The sequence below is a fragment of the Gavia stellata genome, chromosome 33, assembly GCF_030936135.1.
Source record: "Gavia stellata isolate bGavSte3 chromosome 33, bGavSte3.hap2, whole genome shotgun sequence".
Lineage (NCBI taxonomy): Eukaryota > Metazoa > Chordata > Aves > Gaviiformes > Gaviidae > Gavia > Gavia stellata.
This window is the reverse complement of record NC_082626.1, coordinates 4,577,590-4,598,313: the sequence shown is the minus strand read 5'-3', so window position 1 is coordinate 4,598,313 and position 20,724 is coordinate 4,577,590. Positions and strand designations below refer to the sequence as shown.

General features: G+C 48.2%; 1 protein-coding gene across 1 annotated transcript in view; it reads left to right on the top strand.

Moving 5' to 3' along the window:
• The window catches only part of LOC132320049 (hydrocephalus-inducing protein homolog), a 144,031-nt gene that overhangs the window by 16,657 nt on the left and 106,650 nt on the right, over window positions 1-20,724 (top strand). The window contains exons 6-8 of the mRNA XM_059832151.1: window positions 3,719-3,843; window positions 16,286-16,487; window positions 19,118-19,301. Coding sequence (XP_059688134.1) covers window positions 3,719-3,843; window positions 16,286-16,487; window positions 19,118-19,301 — 511 coding nt within the window. The remainder of the gene's footprint in view (window positions 1-3,718; window positions 3,844-16,285; window positions 16,488-19,117; window positions 19,302-20,724) is intronic.

Sequence of the window (20,724 nt, the reverse complement as noted above, 5' to 3'; positions counted from 1 at the left end):
CCTGTAAGATCATCAAGTCCAACCATCAACCCAACCCCCCCATGCCCACTAAACTAAACCCGCAGTGCCACGTCCACACGTTCCTTGAACACCTCCAGTGATGGTGATTCCACCACCTCCCTGGGCAGCCTGTTCCAGTGCTTCGCCACTCTCTCAGGAAAAACATGGTTCCTAATATCCATCCTGAACCTCCCCTGGCGCAACTTGAGGCCATTTCCTCTTGTCCTGTCACTTGTCACTTGGGAGAAGAGACCAACACCCACCTCTCTGCAACCCCCTTTCAGGTCGTTGTAGAGAGCGATGAGGTCTCCCCTCAGCCTCCTCTTCTCCAGCCTGAACAACCCCAGCTCCCTCAGCCGCTCCTCATCAGACTTGTGCTCCAGACCCCTCACCAGCTCCGTCGCCCTTCTCTGGACACGCTGCAGCACCTCCAGGTCCTTCTTGGAGTGAGGGGCCCAAAACTGAACACAGTATTCGAGGTGTGGCCTCAGCAGTGCTGAGTACAGGGGCACGATTATCCTACGAGGCACAGTGCTTGGAGCCCCCTTGCATCCCTCCCTGTAGTACCCACAGACTACATGGAGGCATGGGATTGAAAAGTTACAATAAGACGGACAAAGACCATCCAAGAATACGAAAATAGAGCCTAGGTGCAGTGAAAGAGGGAAAGATAGAGCTGTGGGATGCTGACTCTACACAGGCTTTTTCAGCACAGGGATGGAGTCTTGGATGCTTTGACCTAACCGACTGGGTTTACTGGAATAGTGACACTGCTTGACTTTGGCTGCTCTACCATTACTAAAAGTAATGTATACTGAGATTAAATGATCTTTGGGTTTTTCCTGCAGTAGATCTTAGTGGACAGATGAGGCAATTCAATCACCAGTAGATTTTTCTGCCTTCCATGGGGTTGGAGGTAGCTTTGGATGAAATTGATTCTCCCAAACTCAGATAATTTTATAATGCAAATTAAGGGGTCAGTAGACCAAAGGAAGTTTGGTCGTAGAAGGTAAACATAGCATGGGACTTGAGGAAAGGATGTTGCAGCCTCCCTGCACACTGCATTTGCTAACTGCGTGGTTGCAGGAGAAAAGGTGGCATGGTGGCTTGAGAGCCTGAATTGCCAGCTTTGTTCACTCGTCAGTTGTGTTTCTAAATAACGTCAGGAGTATTTGGCCCTTGGTATCCTCATGGGCCATAACTTTTGCCCAGCTCTGTAAAGACGGGGGGCTGATGCCTGGAGAAAGTAAGCAAGATGTAAATGCTAAAATATATCATTATGAAATTGCTTACCAATCTAGCGTTGATCTCTTTCTAAAGGACAGTAATAGGCAAGATCTCAGCAGGTGCTGGTGGGAAGGTCTCTCCTAAACTGCTGTGGCTAGATGAGTTTATACAAGCTGGGGATTGCAAGGTACCGTTGGGAGATCTGGGCCTGTGAAAGTTTAGATGTCATACAACAACGCAAACGTCCAAGTGGACATAGTTAAGAAGCAAGTTGGAAGAAAACAAGCTATTAAAAAAACCTGCAAGCCTTGTCATTCCTGTTTTTTGGGAGCGGTAGTGATTCATTAAAAGGGTAGATTGAACGGGACCGGGATTATCTTAAAGAGCAGCTCACAATGAATGGATAAAAGGCCGAAGTTTACCTTGCCAGCTTCATCTCTTGGCAGTGGTCTTCATTTGGCTTTTACAATGCGTCAGGGATGTTTCCGTAGCATCTCTTCTTATCTGTAGGCTGCAGGGAACAGCTTAGTGATGTTGACTGCAATTTGGAGGAGTTAAGTTTAGCCATGGAGCTTGCATCTTTGGGTCTTGGAGAACCTGGTCTATGTGAGGGATAATGAGCTCTTGCTACAGCAGTAACAGAGTTGTCTTGTGGGTACAGCATGGGGTGGGGTGTAGGAGATGCAGTGTCTGATTTGTGCTCGGTTTCTCAGTCCTGAGAACAGAGTCCTGAACTTGGCTAGGTCCTCTTCTGAGAATTTGAAAATAGGAAGATACTTCTTTCTCAGGGGTCCCCTGAAGTCACCCGCAGGAGTGTTATTCCCATCCCAGCCATGTGAGGGCAGGAGTACCTAGACATGGGGAAGGAGTAGGAAGATGATGGGATGGGAGGCAGTGCTGAAGTGTTGCCAGGAGTCCCCTTCCTTAGCTAGCAGCTTTTCTGGCAACGCTTCTGGCAAAAAAAGAAGGGGGGGAAAAAAAAATCCGTGCCTTTCCCACAGCAGGCCATGATCCCCCCCACGCGCCAGCAGAGACCTGCAGCAGTCCTGGCGTAACCACCAGTGGAGGTGCAGCAGCATGTAGAGCAATCCGGTTCTGAGGCTGGTGGTGCCTTGTCTTTCCTCCTCCTCCTCTCTCTCAGAAGTCTCAAGTCCAGCACGTAAACGTTGCAGGCCCAATGCTTCTCCATTAGTCAGCAGTAATGTTCTCACTAGTTGTAATGGGAAGAGGTCAGGCCCCTAATCACAGTAATATCTCCTTAACGAGCAGAAACTCCAGCAATTTCATTGCTGTCACTACTTACGTGAACAAAGTTCAGCTTGCGCACGGCTCCGGTTGTTCTCATTATTTTTGTGTGCGCATTGCGTTCTCTGATCACGGTAAAACTCTCCAGAACGTGTTTTTACGGTGACAAATTGACCACCAGCAAAGCACTAAACCCAGTAACTTTTGTTTTCTAAGTGGGGCTGCACAAGAGCCACGGAGCCCAGCTGCCGTTGTGCAGAAGCATGTTTCATCTGACTTAGCCCTAAGCGTTAAAGCACTGAGTTTTGTGTCTACCAGCCAAGAGCTGTTTACCTGGTGACAAATCATAATAACTCATACTAAATCCAAAGTAGGCCAACGCATTTTCATAATTATTTCCAACACATTGCACAGACTTTGTCTGGTGGGCCAGGCAAACAGTTACCGAGCTTGGATTACAACCCAGAGTCCCAGATTGCGTTGCTTGTGAACAGAGAGAAAACCTCCTGTTAAACTCGCCTTGATATGCTCCTGTTAATGGCGCTTCATTTAGCTAGAGATTTAATTGTTCAGGCTGTAAATGGGATACTCCTTTTGTGTCTTGTTTCCATGCCATGGGATCGCTCCGATCTGCATTTGCACTCAGATTTTTCTGATGGTTCCTTTTTTTGGAGCAGCTTTCATTGAAATGCTGATAAAACGTGCCCTTTCTTAGGCTAAACCAGAATGTTTCCAAGGTAAAAAGAAAAAAATGAATTCTGCAAATTAAACCATAATTAGTCTCTGGTCTTTAGAAAAGACTTTTGTTGTCTGATTTCTAGGCTGTAATCTCATTGGAACAGGTATTGCATCTCTTGAGGTGAGGTTTCTGGGTAGCAGGAAAAGACAGATTCCTGAGGAAATCAGCATCAGGTTGTGTGTGCAAATAGCTGTTACCATTTCTGTGTTCTTCATAAGCCATTCTCTGATCGTAGTGCTAGCAGTCGGACTCCTGAGGCTGCAGAGAACTGGACGCAGAGCATGGGGGAGATGAGGTCATTTTATGCGATGGGATCTGAGGGCTGGATCTCTGCAGAAGCGGGAGTCAGTTGCTCTGTTTCTGATCCTGTATGTTGTGTTTGTCTTCTGCTGGCTGTGGTTTGTTTGCTCCTTGCTTGCCCAAGTGAGCTGAAGGGAACTAGACTGCCAAAGGAATACAGTCCCCAAATGTCCCGCAATAGTCCTGATAGCTGTCTTTGCCTTGCAGCCCTTTCTCTGTCGATCCCTCCGTCGGGACTCTTGGGATTGGTGATGCCATGCAAGTGACAGTGGAGTTTCACCCACTGAAGACCGGGCACCATTCCAGGTCCTTGGTAGTTCACTACGACACAGGTAAGTGCTGGGCGCTGCGTGGTGCACGCTCTCTGCATCCTTCAAAGCAGAGCCCTTTCTAAGCAGAATAATGTTAAGTTTGCTTTGTGGGCAACTTCTAAAAGCTTTTCTTCCAAAAGCTCTGTATGTTTCAGTGCTTAGAAGTGAGCGGATAAGGGTCAAAGGCTGAGCCTGTCCTTGTTCTGTATGTCCTGTGCGCTGGTCCGTCCCTGGGGGACCCTGGTGTCAGCATGGTGTTCTGCACCCAGCACCTTCTCGTGACAGTCTTCCACCATCATTCCCCGTTGTCCCAGCCACCTCAATTCCCTCTCCAGGGGTACCTGACCTGCCCCAGCTTTACCTCGGATAAAAGTGAAGAATAGTTGGTGTTGAGGGGGTTGTTAAAGTAGATGCCCCTCAAATGGGAATGAGATTCTGGAATGCTGTTTTTCTGGGAGTTGCTGAGCGGAGGAAGGAGAAACCTTGACTCACCATTGCAGCCTGCATATGTATGCGTGAGGTTTTATTCCTAGACAATGCTATGTTTGAAGCGTAACCCAGGGAACACACATCTCTGTTAGACTCTCTCCAGTGCCCGCTGTCTCTTACACACCTCTGTCCCATGTACTGCTTCTCCATCGTCTTGCCACAGACCTTTTTTTCCGTATTGCCCTCTACCCATCTACAGCCCATGGTTCCCAAGATCAGGACTAAAGTAGCCAGGACTTGAGGGCTCTTGGGATTTGGCAGAAAGTGCTCAGTGCCTCCCGAGATAGGTGTAAAATGTATGCTAGGGTACGAGAAGCCAAGATCAGGCCACAGAAATACCGTCAGCTTTATAAGTCGCTTTAGGAGTGAGTGGGGAAAACTCAAGAAGAAGGTGCGACATGTTAAAGTGCTTCTGTCGGCCTTGGTTCAGGAGAGGTATCTTGTGATGCTGAAGGAGACGCTTTCTCCGTTGCATGAATGCATTTGGTGTGCGTTTTCTCTTGCTGGAAAGAGAGGTTTGGTTTGTCCCTATTCCTGACTGTTGGTCCTGGGAAGCATCATGTCCTCATCTAGGTGATGCTGTGATGCTTTAGCCCAGCAGTGAACATCTTAGTTGTTTTGAGTTTGTAGAAGTTATAAAAAGGCTCCTTTATCTTCCAGATGCTCTTTGTGGCTTTGAGTTATCACAGCTTTGTTCAATATTTGTCAGTTAGTGACGTATTCCCAGAGAATGGTTTATGCTCACTCTGGGAAGCTCATGGGTTTGGGTAAGACTTTCTTGAAAGAACTACTGAAAGGAGCACAAAAAGTGCCTCATTTGTATGCAAATAGAGAATCTATAGGATAAAATTCAGAGGGCTAGATCTTTCTCTGGGGTAAATCAGTAGTAACGCTAGAGGTTAGGGCTGTAGGGTTTCTACTTTGTGACTGAGAAGACTGAGTGAATAATTAGGGCCAGGATCTTCATGGCTTGCTTTGAAAACCTGAGTCTGGTTCTTACTGAAACACCTGGTTCCTTCGTGGTTAATCTTTGCCGAAGCAATTTGCATGGCTAGACCATGGAGATCAAACTATCTGCTGGCTCTGAGATGGGCGACCTCGCAGGAACACGTGCAGCTACCTGGGAGATAAACCTAGGATTTCATTCCCGCCTGTCAGTACAACAGTGCAGTTATTTTTAAATAAACCACGGAATAAGGAGGAGAGCAAGGGAATAATGAAGGGATTATCTCTCTAGCGTTGAAGCATACAAGTAAAAGGCTGCTGTGATTAATTGCTAAAGTGAAACGCAAACATTTAATCAATCCTTCTTAAAAGCTGCTTATTGCAGGTGTAGTGCAGAGCACCAGACAATGTTACCCAACCTCGCATGGCAAGCCCTGGCTAATTTGTCCTGCACTAAGTCAGACTCCGTGTGACTCACATACAAAAAGCTGCTTTGTTGCTCTATCAGAGCCACCAACCGACTGTTTATTACGAAACAGAAGTGCTAAGAGCATCACAGCGGTTTAGGATGTTGGGAGGCATTTTCCTTGCTTTGCTGCATATGGGTATTGACTTGCTCAGCTCACAAGTGGCAGTAGTTCTCAATAAATCATGCTGTTGTGAGTGTGACTTACGCAGGATCAGGTGCATGTTGCCTTGATTTAATTTTTGCTGAAATTGGGTCAAATCTGTCGCTAGCATTGCTTAAGCAAATGTGGAGCTCTTCAATGTCAGTAAGTCACAATTTTCCCTTTGCCTATTACTTGGTTGATTTAAATTGTGCATCCTTTAGACTGCCCTGGCTAGGAATGTAGGTACTGTCCCCTCGATAGACAGTACGTATATTGATAGTCCTGTTGCTACAGACTTTACAGATGAGTGTGAAGGAAGTGTCTTTGCTGCTAAAAGCATAATGATTTCCAATGAAAAATTGATCTTCGGTGCTTTACATGTCCAAACTCCTCTAAATTGCCCCATGCACCTGTGTGTGGGTGCGAAAAATCCCTGCCCATCCTGAAATGAAGGTGACTTGGGATGTTCGGGGCTCCTCCTCATAAATCATAGAATGGTTTGGATTGGAAGGGACCTCCAAGATCATCTAGTGGTCCTCTCTATTCATCATCTTCATGATGGTATCAGAAGGGGTTTCTGAAGCCTGCATGCCAAGCAGATGTACAGGTTTGGAAAGTGTTCTGCCCTCAGGACGGCTTGAAGGTTGGTCGGTGGCTTGGCCCTTCCCAGGTGACACTTAGCCCACCCCATGTGGTTGTGGGAAAATAAGTTTATGGAGTTAAGTCTCTAGTTTCAACCAAGTCATTATTCATAAAGCTTAGATATTCTTGTAGCTGTCAAGCAGTTCTCAAGTGAGCTACCCAAGCTGTTTGCCCTGCGTGCTGCTGTGTTTGTACATCAAACCCAGTCTGCTGCAATCAGAGCGTTCATTGCAACCTGACGGCATAGCACAAGCTTGGGGCGGGAGGGTGAGCTTTGCTCAGGGACGCGTGGTTAAGGAGATGCGTGGCAGCTTCCCAGAGCTGTGCCGGAGCTGCAAACAAACTCACCAGTCCCATGGCACCCAGAAACAAGAATGTCTATGGCAATCCTCGACGCAAGTAAAGGAGGCTGCCAGAGACAGGAGGTGCTGGAGAGATGGTGGGAATTGTGGAAGGAGAATCACTTCTCTGCTCGGAGCTCCCTAAATCCTGACTCACATTAGACTCCTGTCTCCAAGAAGTACCTACTCTGGTATGATGGGTGGCCTTCAAGGTGTAAGACCAGATTCTGTGCTTGTAGGTGGGTGCCTGCAGTGCCCCCGGCACCCTGTGGCAAGGTGCTACAACGTGCTTCTAGTCTAGGAGATCTGTTGTGCGGTGCTGAAAGTCCTCTGTAGAGGTTTTTTTCCCCATCAGTGACTGCATCCCTTGGGATGCCTTTGTCAGCACAGGAAACGTCAGTAATTAGCAAAGCCTCACTGAGCTTGTGCGTGGCTGACAGACACTATATATTGAGATGCCTTTATTGCTGTCAGAAATAAGTGTAATCCTGCAGAGCATTTTCCTTCGGTGGCTCTGTGAGACTGTAACACAGAAGCAAAAGCCTGGGGGCAGGATCTCGTCCTCTTCGAGGGGGAGAGATCAGAGCCAGTACTCATATGTGAATTTTCGGAGATGGCACATGCGAGAAGAGCCAGCCCTCAGGCAGGAGTGTCTACTCCATTACTGTCCTGTCTGCCCTTGGTGTACAGCCCCAGAAAGCAGCTTCCCCAGAAGAAAAGGGAACGTGTGGCTCAGGAATAGTTCTCAGTGGTTTTAGTCCTGCTGGAAGCCTCCAGTCTCGTGCTAAAAGCCTGCTGAGGAACCATCTGGGTATTTGGCAGATTAATACCCCGTTTTCCCTCCACTTCCTACAGAACTTACGGGAGGGCTTGACAGTTCCTGAGCAGGAGGTCTCCTAAAGCAAATATCAGCTTGTTTGATGTGGATGCCAGACCCAGGCTCAGAGCATCCTTTGTGGCTCTGCACAGCCAGGGCAAGGAAGGGAGAGCTCAGCCTCAGCTCCTTGATTAATTACTTCAAGAGCAGGTAGAAGATGCGGGCAGCGTCTGCCTCTGGCTCCGTAGTTGTCAATGAGATGGAGTTTTCCTGCACTGGGTTAGTTACTGTCCCTGTAGGAAGCGGATGAAGTAATGCCTTCCTTCCTGAGCCCTGGGGAAGCAAAACTTGCCCTCTACCAAATTCAGGTTATTCCTGTATGGGAGAAAGAGAGAGCAGCTAACTATTTCTCCAGTGCTGGACACCATGTGGAGCTGAGCTTGCCCAGCCCTGGGTCAGGGAAGGGTCTGGCTGCCTTGTTCCCCTGCTTCTGGGCTTTGCTGGCTGGCCCTGGAAGTATGGGGTCCCCAGCATCGTTTCCTCCCCATTGCTGCTCGCTTTTAGATGGAAGGCAAGACATCAGCCTTGTGTTACGTAGCACTAGGCTGCAGGGTGGAGAAGCAAGCCCTGGCCTGAGATGTCTCCTCCCTGGCAGTGCCCCTCTAGTCTCTCCTGGGGTCCTTTCCAGTCCTGAAAGCTGTCCAACAGCGAGGCGCTTAGGCTGTCTGCGCTGAGGGGAATCACTGCAGGGGATTTTTGTACTGAGCACCAGAGAGCCAAGACGATGTGCAGTTTGGGTTGGCCAGGATCTGCCTGCATGGACTGCCTCTACAGCTGCTAGCCCTACGGGTGTCTGGAGCGAGCGTGCTTAGCAGATCTGTGATCATCCCCTTCCTCTGAGCCAGCACGAATGTTCGTAGGCTAGATACGACTTCCTTGGGGCAATGTAAGAAGGAAAAAAATAGTAAAAACTTTCCTGGGTGGATCTCAATAAGCTGCCCAGGGAAGTGGTGGAGTGACTATCCCTGGAGGTGTTCAAGGAACGTGTGGACATGGCACTGCAGGACGTGGTTTAGTGGGCATGGTGGTGTTGGGTTGATGGTTGGGCTTGATGATCTTACAGGTCTTTTCCAACCTTAGTGATTCTGTGATTCAAAGAACTGAATGGGAATGGCTGTACTGAGTGTGGCAGCAATGCTCAGGGTTCCAGGGGGCTATCAGAGATGATTCTAGGTCTTCTACTCTACGTAGGACACCCTGAGACGCCTCTGCCCTTCTTGGTCTAAGCACAGACAGTTTTTCTGTGCTGCAGCATTCTCTGGAGCCATGAGTAAAAACTGCCAGCTTGAGAAAACACTGACATTTCATCTCAAATGGGGAGAACGAGGCATGAGATCACAGGAAAAATTAAGGCATATTAAAAACTGAGTAGGCAGAGAGCTGATGTGGAGCTCTTTAGTCACCCGTGGAATGACAGCGAGTTTGACGTGATGTGTTAGATCCATTTGGGTTTGGTGAAGATGATGGGTAACTACAGAACCGGGTGTGCTTGTCTGGCAGCGGAGGAAGGAAAGCCTGTGCGTCTTGGCCACGGTGCTGAATTGTAGTAGGGCTACGTCGTATGGCAAATGGGCCAAGGGGAATTGTCAACCGTGTTAGTGACCGTTCAGCTCCTACGTGGATCAGCATGGGGTTGCCAGCTGGGAATGTAAACGTGTCGGGATGCTGAATCCCTTTCTTCAGGTAAAATCGATGCTGGGTTTAGCTGAATTGGCTTACTTTGGTAAATGAGGCCACCCGTGCGAGGGCTTGGTGGTGTGTTAGTGACCACTGTGCGCGTTCAGGAAACTCATTAAATCCCAGCCCTGGTTGTTTCTCGCTGTTTGAGGCTGAACAAGTGACTGTAGCACGGGTGTGCCAGCACCTCCGAACATCTCAGCTACCCACAAGGCTAAAGCATCTGAGAAAAGCGCTGCCTTGCTGTGCTATTCATGTGTGTTGGTGTGTAGACTTTGGAGAACACAAGCACCTTTGCATAGCTCTGTTCTCTCTCCTTTAAGAACCTCTTTTCTACCAAGGGTCTTGTCATCTGTCTTGCAAGGCCGGCATTGCAATGAGTGGCTTCCAGGAACTTGTTTGGAAATGAAATGAAAATCCTATTGATTTAGTCTGTAGATCAAGCCTTTTCCTTTCTCTTTTGTTCTTCTTTGCAAATCCGCTGATGGATGTGGGTAGGCAGCAGGGTTTCGCTGAGGTTTAGCCCTTGTCGTGTTGCATGTTCCCTTCCTGAGATCACTCAAAGAGGTTGCTGAGTGCTCTCAATTTGTACTGACCGCAGCCAGAATGGAGGAGGCTCAACTCTTGCCTGAGCAAACTTGCTACCTCTTTAGATATTTATCTGAGTCGTCCCTGTGTTGTGGAGGATACCAGGGTGGGAATACCAAAACCGTTTTCTGGCTTTAATCTTAGTCTTGTGTGAGTGTTTACGGGGGCTCGGATGTTGCTGTGAGTGGCGTTAAGCTACTATTGAGCTAAATTCACGGCAACAGACCCTGAGCTTCTGATTGCCCCCGCTGTGTGCTGTTGCTATTCACCTCTGTAGTTGTTCGTCTTCGTGCAATTCTCTGTTCCTTCAACACCAGACAGATTTATAGTAGCTCCTTACAAGTGCTAAGAGTTGGGGAAATCTGCTTCCTAAGCAGCAGCCTCTTTTGACTCCGAAGCTTTGTTGTAGTGCACTGACACAGTTTCTTTTGTTTGTGTTTAGTGCTGGGAGATGTTTAGAAACTTACTTTATTCCGTGAGTTTATAAAGACCTTGTTTCCCACGTTATCGTAAGGTGTAAGTCAGACTGATGCTGTAGCTGTTACAAGAGGCTTCTCTAGCTTTTTCTTGGGCCATCAGGCATTTAACAGCTTTGCAAAGGGATTTTTCATTCTGCTTGTGGCAGGTGGTGAGTGCGGGTTGGGCTTTTCTTCCTTTGCTTGCGCGAATTCCCAGCAGTACGGCTGGTTTCTGACTGACTTATGTTCTTGTATGCCTGCTTCAAAGGGAGTGGGAACTAGGTGGGTGGAGGGAGGCGCATATTGTAGGTGAAAAAAAGGTGTAAATAGGAGTTTGTGCAATTATATGTTGACTTTGCATCTTAACAGTAGCGGCGTTGCAACAGATGGAGGATTGGTAACTAATACTTTATCCAACGGATTGGTTATAGGCTTTTATAGTCCAAATCAATTAGATTGATGGGTGAGTCTAATTGGTCTCCAAAGTGTTTGTTTATGTCAAAACAGCTAATAGGTCACAACTGTTCCCTGTCTTTGTTCCCCTTTTCTAGCGCTGCTTGCAAGAATGATTTTTTTATACTGTTTTAAGTAAGGTTGTTATGCTTCTTGCAAACAGAGTATGGCCTCTGCCCCCTCTCCAGGGCCTCGTGTTTCAAGACAGATGGTCCATTGTTTTGAGGGTAGATGAAGGGGAATCAGGTTTTTGCTTCATTTGTGCTTGAGGTTTTTTTGCACGGCTTTATAGCTCCACAACTACCTAACACCCGTCCTGACAAAAACCCTGCTAAAGCAACCCATGGAGTTGGCTGCATGAGCACAGACTGGGGGGGGGGGTGTACTTGGAGGGTCATTAGGAAGTTAAATATCTCCTTTTGGCAGTTTTTGTTCATCCCCAGGTATGCACAGAAACAGACTTTCGTGTGACACTGCAGATCCCATTTTTAGCGCATGACAAATTTCTGGAAGAAGGTGGTTTTCATCTCGTTGCAGGTCACCCTTGAGCGCAGCTTGTCTACCCTATCATCAGTGGAAATCAGTAATACGTTCTTAAGTGTCATTGGCTCTGGATGGGTTTCAGGGCAGAACTGACCATTCATTAACCTCCTTTCCTTGTGGATCAATCAGTATCTGCTGAGAAGCAGAAGAGCAGCTTGAAGGGTGATTGATTTATTAAGTGGTGTATTGGGCATGTCTCTGCCAGGCAATCAGAATGAAAGTTCCTGCACTATTTTCCCCGTGGGCCAAGAGCAATGTTTCAGCCAGTCAGGTACCCCAGCGTATCGTTACTGTAGTAGCAATAATGATTAAAAATAGTCCGTGGCAGCGCTGTCTTTCATCATCCGATAGTTTTATTGTCCTTTTCAATACATTCTGTGAGGCTCCTTCACGCAGGGCAGAACGAAGCCTCCCTATTCCCGTGCCGGAGTATTTCATCCTATAACGAGGCAAAGAGCTCTTCCTAAGCGTGGGGCAGAGGAGCTAATGGGGAATACTTTGGGTGCTCCATTACAGATGGATGCACAACAAAGAGCCTGATGGACAATGAAATGACTTTTAATGTGGAAGAGAGCTGTCTGAAGAGCCTGCAGCCTGTCCCGTAGACCACTGCCGGCTTGTCGTTGCTCTCCATCTCCCTCTTCCTCCCCATCTGTTGTCTTACGGTTCCTTGCAATGCCTTTGGGGTAGAGACCCTCTTCTGTCGATGTGCCGCATGGGCTCAGCGGGTGCTTTGCTGAGGCCTGGGCCATGCCGGGGACTTCTGGCCGTTAACAGCGATAACTGTGGCAATGGTAATGATTAGGATGCTCTGAGTTTTGTTGTAGCCTGGGAATGATTCTTCGGAAACACCCGTGTTAGCAGCAGCCGTTATTTAGTGGTGAGGTTTTTAAACAAGCTGCTCCTAGGGCTGGAGTAAATAACGTGATGATTTAAGAGTCTGAAGGTGGCTCATGAACACTGCCTTGGAGAAACACTTAAAAATGACTGTCGCTGCTCTGCATTTTGCTCTAGTGCTGGCAGTTCAAGCGTGGGGGCTGACAGATTGCCTTCCTCAGGCCGGTGGAGACCCAACGCACCTCATAGGTGATGCCATTAGCTTCCCGACAGCGAAAGGGCTCAGAGCAGTGCTCCTGACTCTGATCTAGCAGTAGCTCTGCGGGAGGTGCAGCAAAAAGCATCTGTTGGGGAGGGCTGGCTCCAGCTGTAGGTGACTTCTCTAGCTTCCCAGAGATGGCTTAGCCTGGTGGAGTGGTAATAGCTGTCCTTTGCATGCTGTTTGAAAAACAAGAGTGTGCCGGCAGCGGTGAGGCAGTTGGGTATGATAGTAGCGGGAGCAAAAGAATTACTTATTGCAGATCGATGTGAGGAGTGACAGGGATAAAGGAAGAATCATCTCAGTGAAGGCGAGGTGCAGCAGGGTGCTGTTTTGTTTCTATTCGGTCTAATCAATCTGGCTGCCAGCTTTCTAGTATTTAGAGCAGTGATCAATGAAGGAAAGTACTACTCTTGAATATTAGGAAAGCATTCTTCGTAAATCCCAAAATTTGTTTTGAAATCTTGTTCAAGGGTTTGCTCATCCATTCATTGAGCTGTACTTTCAGGCTAAACCAAATTTGTCTTTCTATTTAAGAGCAATTTGTACTGCTCTGAAAACTATTTCCTCTTGCACCAGGATGATCATGTAGCATTAGAAGAAATCAGAGACATGTTTTAGCTGTCCTGTAAATTCCCCCTTTTTAACATTTTTTCCTGCAGAATAGGCCCCAGGAAGGATGACCCAATACTAGATTTCTTGATTCAACATAGTAAAAAGTAATGATGTGCTAAGACACCTGCATCCATAGTCATGCAGATGGATGGTGGAATAAAACATAGTGGTGGTTCTGCTGTGTCAAAGAGCACAACCCAAAGCGTCTGCCCTACTGCTGTGTAAAAAGTCTAGCTTTTAATTTCAAGTTTAGGCCTTGCTTTGTTTGGGTTGCAGAGTGAGCGCTGTGTCCTGCCGCCTGTAGGAAATGTGTCAAAAGCATGTAAGGAGGAAAGAATTGACAGCCTGTAGTACGATTGTGTTGTGTAAATAATGGTAGGGCAGATACATCTAGATTCAGTAAATGTGCTTTCACGGCAGCAAAGCATCCCAGACTACACACCATGGACATTACCTTGTCAAGTGCAATGCCTAGTGCTACATCACTGTTACAGTAGAGAGATTTTTTTTTTTTTAAACTTATGTATTAGACAACCAAGAGTCTTAAATGACATGTCACATCTAATTTGGCACCCCAGACATGAAGTCTGCAGCCGCCCTTGGCCAACCGTGGCAGCTCCGCTCTGTCTGGCAGACAGAGCTGCGGCTTCCTCCTGACTCACCGGCATCTGTGCACGCTGTACTGTACCGAGCCATGTCTGGGTTTATGTCTTCAGCACGATGTCAAATACTTCTCCTTGCGGTAGAAGGTGCTCCGGCAAGCCCTCCAGCCTTCAAAAGAGTCCTCGGTGCCTGCAGCCAGGAGTGTAAGGGTGGCTGCGTCCCCAGCTCATCTCCAGAAGAGCAGTCACGGGGGATGCTCAGCAAAGCGTGTAGAAACAGGCAGTGCATATGCTTTCTCCCCCGTGGGCTCTGGAGTTAGCAGTTTTCTGTGCTGGAGGCTTCATTCTCATCTTTGTTTAAGAGCTTCTGATGGTTTTATCTCCCGAGAATTTGTCCGGTTGCTGTCTGGATTTATAGCTGTTAGCCTCTACAGCATCCTATGGCAATATGTTGCAAAGGAAGGAATATTCGCTGGAAAAGTACTACTACTTCTGTGTCATTTCTGACTAATAACATGATTTCAGGCCCTGAGGTTCCTGTCTTACGACAAATCCTGACAAATCTTTCCTCATTCACATTTCCCAGGCCATTCATGCTTTTACAAACCTCTCCCATCTATCTCCCATATGATTGCTAGGTTGAGGAATCCTATGCAGTCTTCATGCAGAAGCTGCTCCATACTTTTAATTGTACTTTCTGCCCTTCTCTATTTAATTTCAAACGTTTTTTGAGATCAGAACTATACCCAATACTTCAAGACCCATGTGGGCATGGGTTTAGACATTGAAATGATAGTTTTCATGGTGTTTCTTTTGTAGTAGTTTGTCTTGATCGTTGTGGAGGATTAGCTTGTGTTTCCAGAAACCGGCGTTGTGCACGCTCGAAGCACTGTGCCTGTCTCCCATTTCTTGGGTCCTGGCTCATCTGCTTGCCAGTGTATGCCGAGGATTCAGTGCAGGGGAAAGGTAATGCTTATAAAGCATACCTGCCTCTAACTCTTCTGAACTTCAGTTATTTTTATATGCTAAATTGTCCCTTATGGGAGGCGGATTGTCCAGTCCTTGGAAACATTGCTGGTTTTCTCCCAACATAACTCAGCTCTGGCCACAAATCGCTGCCACTCCAAACTCCCTTAAGAGCAAAGAAATTGAGGCTTATACAGGCACGAAGGCTGAATTCTCCATGTGTGGAGATGAATGAATGACTGTAGAGATCTGCTATTTTAAGGGTGAGTCTTGCCTCATTCCCCGCTCCCAAAGCGAATGTGATTCTGCTGTGTTGCCTGGCTTAGGATTGAAGGAGTCCATCCAGCTCTCCCCTTGTGTTGTTGCATGGCAGCCTTTTAAAGGCAGGTCCATCCACTGGCTGCCTTGCTGGAACCCCTGCAGTGAGGACGAGGCTGTGCCTTTGCAGAGGGATGCCCTCCAGGCCATGGCCGGGTTGTTGCGCTTGTCAGTTGGGGCTGGCTCGGAGGCTTGAAGCACCACTCCCTAGAAATGCTGTTTCTGGAGAGCATGTCTGATGTTTGCTGTTTGCATCTCACCTGGGAAACACTCACCCACAACAGGAAGAGTGGGCTTGGTAGTGAAGTTTGAGCTCAGTTGACTCCCAGGAGTTCCTTGGTTGGGAAGAATGAAGGTTTGAAGGCTCTGGGAATGAGGGAGCCTTTGGTGGGAGTCTGTTCTGGAGGGTGCGATGCTGGCAGGTACCCCAGCAAGACTCCGGTCATTAATCAGTTGATGTGCACAGCCAGGGGCTCGCTCCTCTTCAGCTTGGTGTGAGTTGGAAAGCAAAGATGTCCTCGCTCTGGTTGTTGAACAGCTTGGGAATATTCAGCGTAGACTTGCGCCCTCGGGCATAGGCAACAGGATCCAGGCTGAAAAAATGGGCTTGCAGGTCTGCAATGGGCGGGTTGGTGTGGGCTGTGCCCCACCAGTCTCGTTTTGCCATATCTTCACAAACCCACAGCAAGTGAGGGCACTGCTTCTACAACACAGTGAGGTTGTCTTCTGCGTGTCATCCTGCGGTGGGCTGTCACTTGACTTGTTCCTCTGAACCTCCCTTTTCTGTCCACATGCCCCCAGGCATCTTTGCTTGTCAGTTACAAGGGGTCCTCAGGAGAGACCCACCACTGGTGGTGTGCCTGCAGGAGACCCTGGTCAAGCTGTGACTGTGGTGGGACTCCTCAGAGTCACCTGAATGACTTTGCAGAATTCCCTGTGACCTGAGTGAGATGGCAACCCAAAGGGCACCTGGGCACATCCGAAAAATCTCACTGTAAATGCTGTCACGTTGGGGATAAACCTCTACAAACACACCCAGAAATTAAGTGCTTAAGGTGGTGTCCAGGACATCCTTGTGCTGTACACATGTATCTATCAGGATGTGATAAACGTACTGATCCGTGGAACTGCTAATACAGCTAAAAGCTGTAACGCTTTCTTCTGTTACTTGTGGTTTGCTCTGTTCCTTGTACTTCTGTCGGCAAGTGAGATGAGCAAAGACTGCCTTTTGCTTTGTTGCAGGTGAAGATGTTCACACAAGCCTTTATGGAGCAGCTGGAGATGTCAACATCAGGCTAGACAGGAACTCCTTGGCAGTTGAGAAGACTTACCTCTCGCTGTCAAACCACGGATCCATCATCATCCACAATCAGAGTGAAATCATAGCCCACTTCCAGTGGAAGGCTTTTGCTACGCAGGAAGAGGAGGATCAGCGGAAGCTGAGGTTCGTTTGAAAGATTCGTTTCCATAACATATGCTGCCCAAGGGTAAAACTGACGTGTGGCCTCAAGGATGTTGGTGCTTTTGAACGGTTTAGGACAAGTAAACCATCCCCAGTGTCAGGGTATGTGTCACTGAGCTTCAGGGTACTGGAGCTCAGCACTTCCCTTTCCAGTTCCACCAATATTCCAGCTGAGGATGATGTTTAAGGGAGGGAAGGTTGGTTGCAATGACTGGATAGCAAATTGGTGGTTTGTGGGAGCACAAAGCACTGAGGTCCAGACATCCCTGGGCTACAGAGGGTCCATGAGGCTGAGGAAAGTGTCAGCACTCATTACCTGGGACGTAATGTAGCTGCAGATAACATAACTATTACGATAGTCACTGCAGTTTCTTCCCCTCCAGTTTTGATAAGGTGGCAGGCTCCTTTTCCAGCGATGTGCAGGGTAGGGTGGAAGTTGAGACCACCCTGCTGTCGGGTGTTAATTGCCTCGCGCTGCCCTGGTTTCCAGCACAAGGAGCTATTTGTGCCCTTCCTTCGAGGCTGGGGAGAGCTTGGAGGTGGAGGGTTCTGCAGGGAAGGTAGGGCTGCACAGGACCTGGAAGTGCATTTGGGCTTCAGTCACCTGTGTCTTCATGGTGGTGAGAGATGGGGCAGGTTCTTGAAAGCGTGTCTGTGCTCAGGCTTTGAAATTCCCATTTCGGGCAGCACACACAACCCGGGGCGGGGGTGTGAATTGGAAATGACACTTCAAAGCTTGGGTGATTTAGGGAATCCCTGTGTGACTTTTCAGACTTGGGTGGATGTGGATATATTGGAGTTAGTCTGAACCCATAGCTGATCAGGAAACTGCCTTAAAGTGGAGCGATTTTTAAGGGCTTCTGAGCAAATAAAGTTCAACGTAATTAGGTCAGAAATGCCTTGAAGGGCAAAACTAGTTTTCCACTGTTCTCTCTTTTTAATGACACAGTGTGTGACTTCTGTGCAAGCTCAGTGTGTTGAAAGAAAATCTCGTGACCTTCTCTTGGTACTTCCCTGGCCCATTCCTTCACCATAACTCCCAGCTGCCTGTCTCAGCCTGGACCCTGAGTGATCCTCTTTCCCCTCAGAAGCATCCAGGTTTCCCCCCAGTAGACTTCAACCTGATCATTTTTATTTTTTCTTCCCAATTACATTTGATCTCTATGCCAGTTTGTGTCTTAAAGTCTGAGCAGGACATTTTGTTCTGCCTTACTTGGAAGTCATAGGGATGGTCATAGCTCTAAGGCCGCTGTCCTGGTGTCAGAGAAGCTTTTGAGGTCTTGGAGCAGGGAGGACTTTTTCACGGGAGAAGGCAGGACCCTGCACTGGGATGTGACCCAAAAAGACCTGGATCGTCTCCTTCCTGCAGGACTTTCTGGGATGTAACAGTGGAATTATTGTCCCTTGAGGTTGAGTTGAGGGTTGCTCATCTCAGTGGCTGGAAGCCCCCCGAATATGCGGCATTGCAGGTCAGCCACGGAGAACCATTTCCATCGCCCTCCACAGGGAGCTAGCCAAAGCACGTATTTTTGGCTCTGGTGACGGCATTTGCCCGAGGCTCTGTCTGTGTGCAGCTAGTAACATCCATGACTGTATTTCCTTTCTAATTGTGTTTGAATTTAGCTGGGTGATGATCGCTCTCCTGTTTATACCACACTGCCTCGATTTGTTGCATAGGGAGCCTTTTGCTCATCCCCCCCCGTGTTGTCATCTGCTGGTTCCTGATGGCCAGGGGACTGGAGCGTGAAGGGGGGACAGGAATATGCCAGCTCGGAAGCAACGGCTCTGTAGCAGTGCTGCCTTCTCATCTCTTGGTTGCGATCTTGAAACACTAGAATGATTTCTGCTACAACTGCCAAGTAAGGGAGAGAGTAACGGTGTCACAGCTCTGGAGAGAAGGCCAAAAAGGGAAAAAATAAGGTGGTTCAAGGCTCGACTGAAGGGTTTGGATTCAGAGGTGCTGGTCCTGACTTCTTTATGGGGTGATGCTGGGCAAAGTCCCTTCCTTTCCTAGGGCCTCTGTTTGCATGCATATCAACCCATTAATTTCACCGAGGGGGTGTGATGCCTGAATTCATTAGTTTGCTTGTCAAGTGCTCTGGGCTCCTCTGGTGGAAGGCCCTATAGGGAACAGAGAGCAGAGATTGTTTCCTTATCGTCGCAGGTCCAAAAAGGAAGGGAAAAGAGTGATGCTGGTAACCTGCAGCTGTACCCCAGCTGCTTCTCCCCTTGCTGGTGAAGCCCTGCAGCGGGTGCTCCTTCATCTTTATCTGCCTCCTCTGAGCAGCTCTATGGTTGGAAAAGGCGGTTGAGGTTGGTGGATTCTCCATCAGTTGCGGCAGCGCCTTTGAGCCGGGAGGCTCTCTTGAGGGCTGCTAGCTTTCCAAAACCTCTTCTTAACTTGTGAGTGTGGAGTAAAACTACCTGCCACGCCAGCGAGCAACAAGGGATCATCTGATCCATTTGGGACCCCATGGCTCGGGGTCAGCCCCTTGCTGAGCTGCTGCTGTTCCTCCCTGAGTGCGTTGCTGCCCCTGCACTTACCCGGCAGTCTCTGCAAATATGTTGCTTATTGAATTATCTGTTTGGTTTGTCTCTCCCCGTGGCCGCAGGCTGTGTCGCAGGCTGCAGAGGCAGGAAGAGGACAAGACGGATTGCATCCTCAAGGAGTGCACGGTGGACCCCACTCTCCGAGAACGCCTTTCCCTTCTCTCCCGCACCTTCCGGAACCAGAGGGCAAAGGTGCAAGGAGACTCCATGCTTTTCTCCGATGATATCTTCACCGTTGAGCCAGCGGTAAGCTGTTAGCTGAGAACCTCCCCTCCTCCTCCTCTTCCTCCTCCCTGAATGAGGTCACTTGGCAGATCCCTGCATCAGCTGTCTTGATGTGCCGAGAGAACACATCAGGTTTCTAGCGAGGCTGGGAGGGCTTGTTACAAAAACCACTTCTGAACTGCGGGCTCCTGACAGGCAGCGAGAGCCTGCCTGAAGCTGAGCTACTGCAAGGGCTATAAATAAGTGCTCTTAGTGTTCAGAGGTATCGATTATTATACGTAAGGGCACACCTTTACGCATACTGTATGGGGAGTAACAAAGGGTATTAGAGCATTGTCAGTTCACATATTGACCTGAAGAATGAAATGGTCCTCTGTGGAAAGGAGGCCAAATTCAGCCCAAGTTTAGTCATGGCAATACCAATCCCTTCGTATAACCTGGACTTACACCACGTCAGAATCTCCCATCCAGGATCATCTGTGAGCCTGGACACAAGACTGGCAGGTTTAAACGGTCTTTTTGAGTTGTATTGTACATAAGTACAGAACATTCTTTGCTTTTCTGTTTCTGCAAGCAAAACCCCATGTCCTTCAATTAACCAGAGCTCTGATTCTGAGTATTTGCATGGTCTGAGACGAAGAATGCTTGCTGCCTGAGCAGTGCAAAATCCCTTCTCATCGTGGAGTAAACCCTAGAAGAAGCCCAACCTCTTCTTTTTTTAAAATAGGTGAAAATAATTTCTTGGTTCCTTTCAAGGAAGGGGATTGTGTTCTCTTCTTGGTTGTTCCTAGAGCCCATCTAAGGCTGTAGAGCCAGCAATGTCAGCACAGCTGCGGTTTCACACCACTGTAGCTGGCAGCAGCATGGTGTGACCAAGAGATAGAGTGAGAGCTGTAGGAGTATTGTGGAGGGTGGGAGCTGATCAGCTGAGCAGGAAGGGCATCCTGCAGTGCATTAGAGCTGGTTTTGGAGCGTGTCCCAGGGCTCCTGCTTCGTTACAGTTGGCATATGTCTCCAGAACTAGCTCGACCCACCCTTGATGCATTACCTATGTTAAGGTGAGGTCCCAAAGTCTGGCTGCCCACAGTACTGCGTGCTGGTACCCAACGTGGTGATGTACGGACATGAAGTGTAGCCTGGCCTCAGGTCTTGAGTGGAAACATCTCCTGAATGGCTATGGTGATGTTACACAGTTTGCTCCAGGGCTGAATATAAGTGGGCTACTACATGGGTCTCTCCCCTTCTGTCTTGGCCAGCATTATCAACCTTTTGATTTCCATTATTTCCATTATTTATGGAACAATCAGTTTCACGCTCGGAGTTTTGCTCATGTCTGTCTTCTCCCTCCCGCCTGACATTTGGGTGTCTTTACCTCAAAAGATAGCAAGTATTTTCTCCTTTTTATCAAATGTAGAATCTACAAATCCACTGCCACTGACTTCCA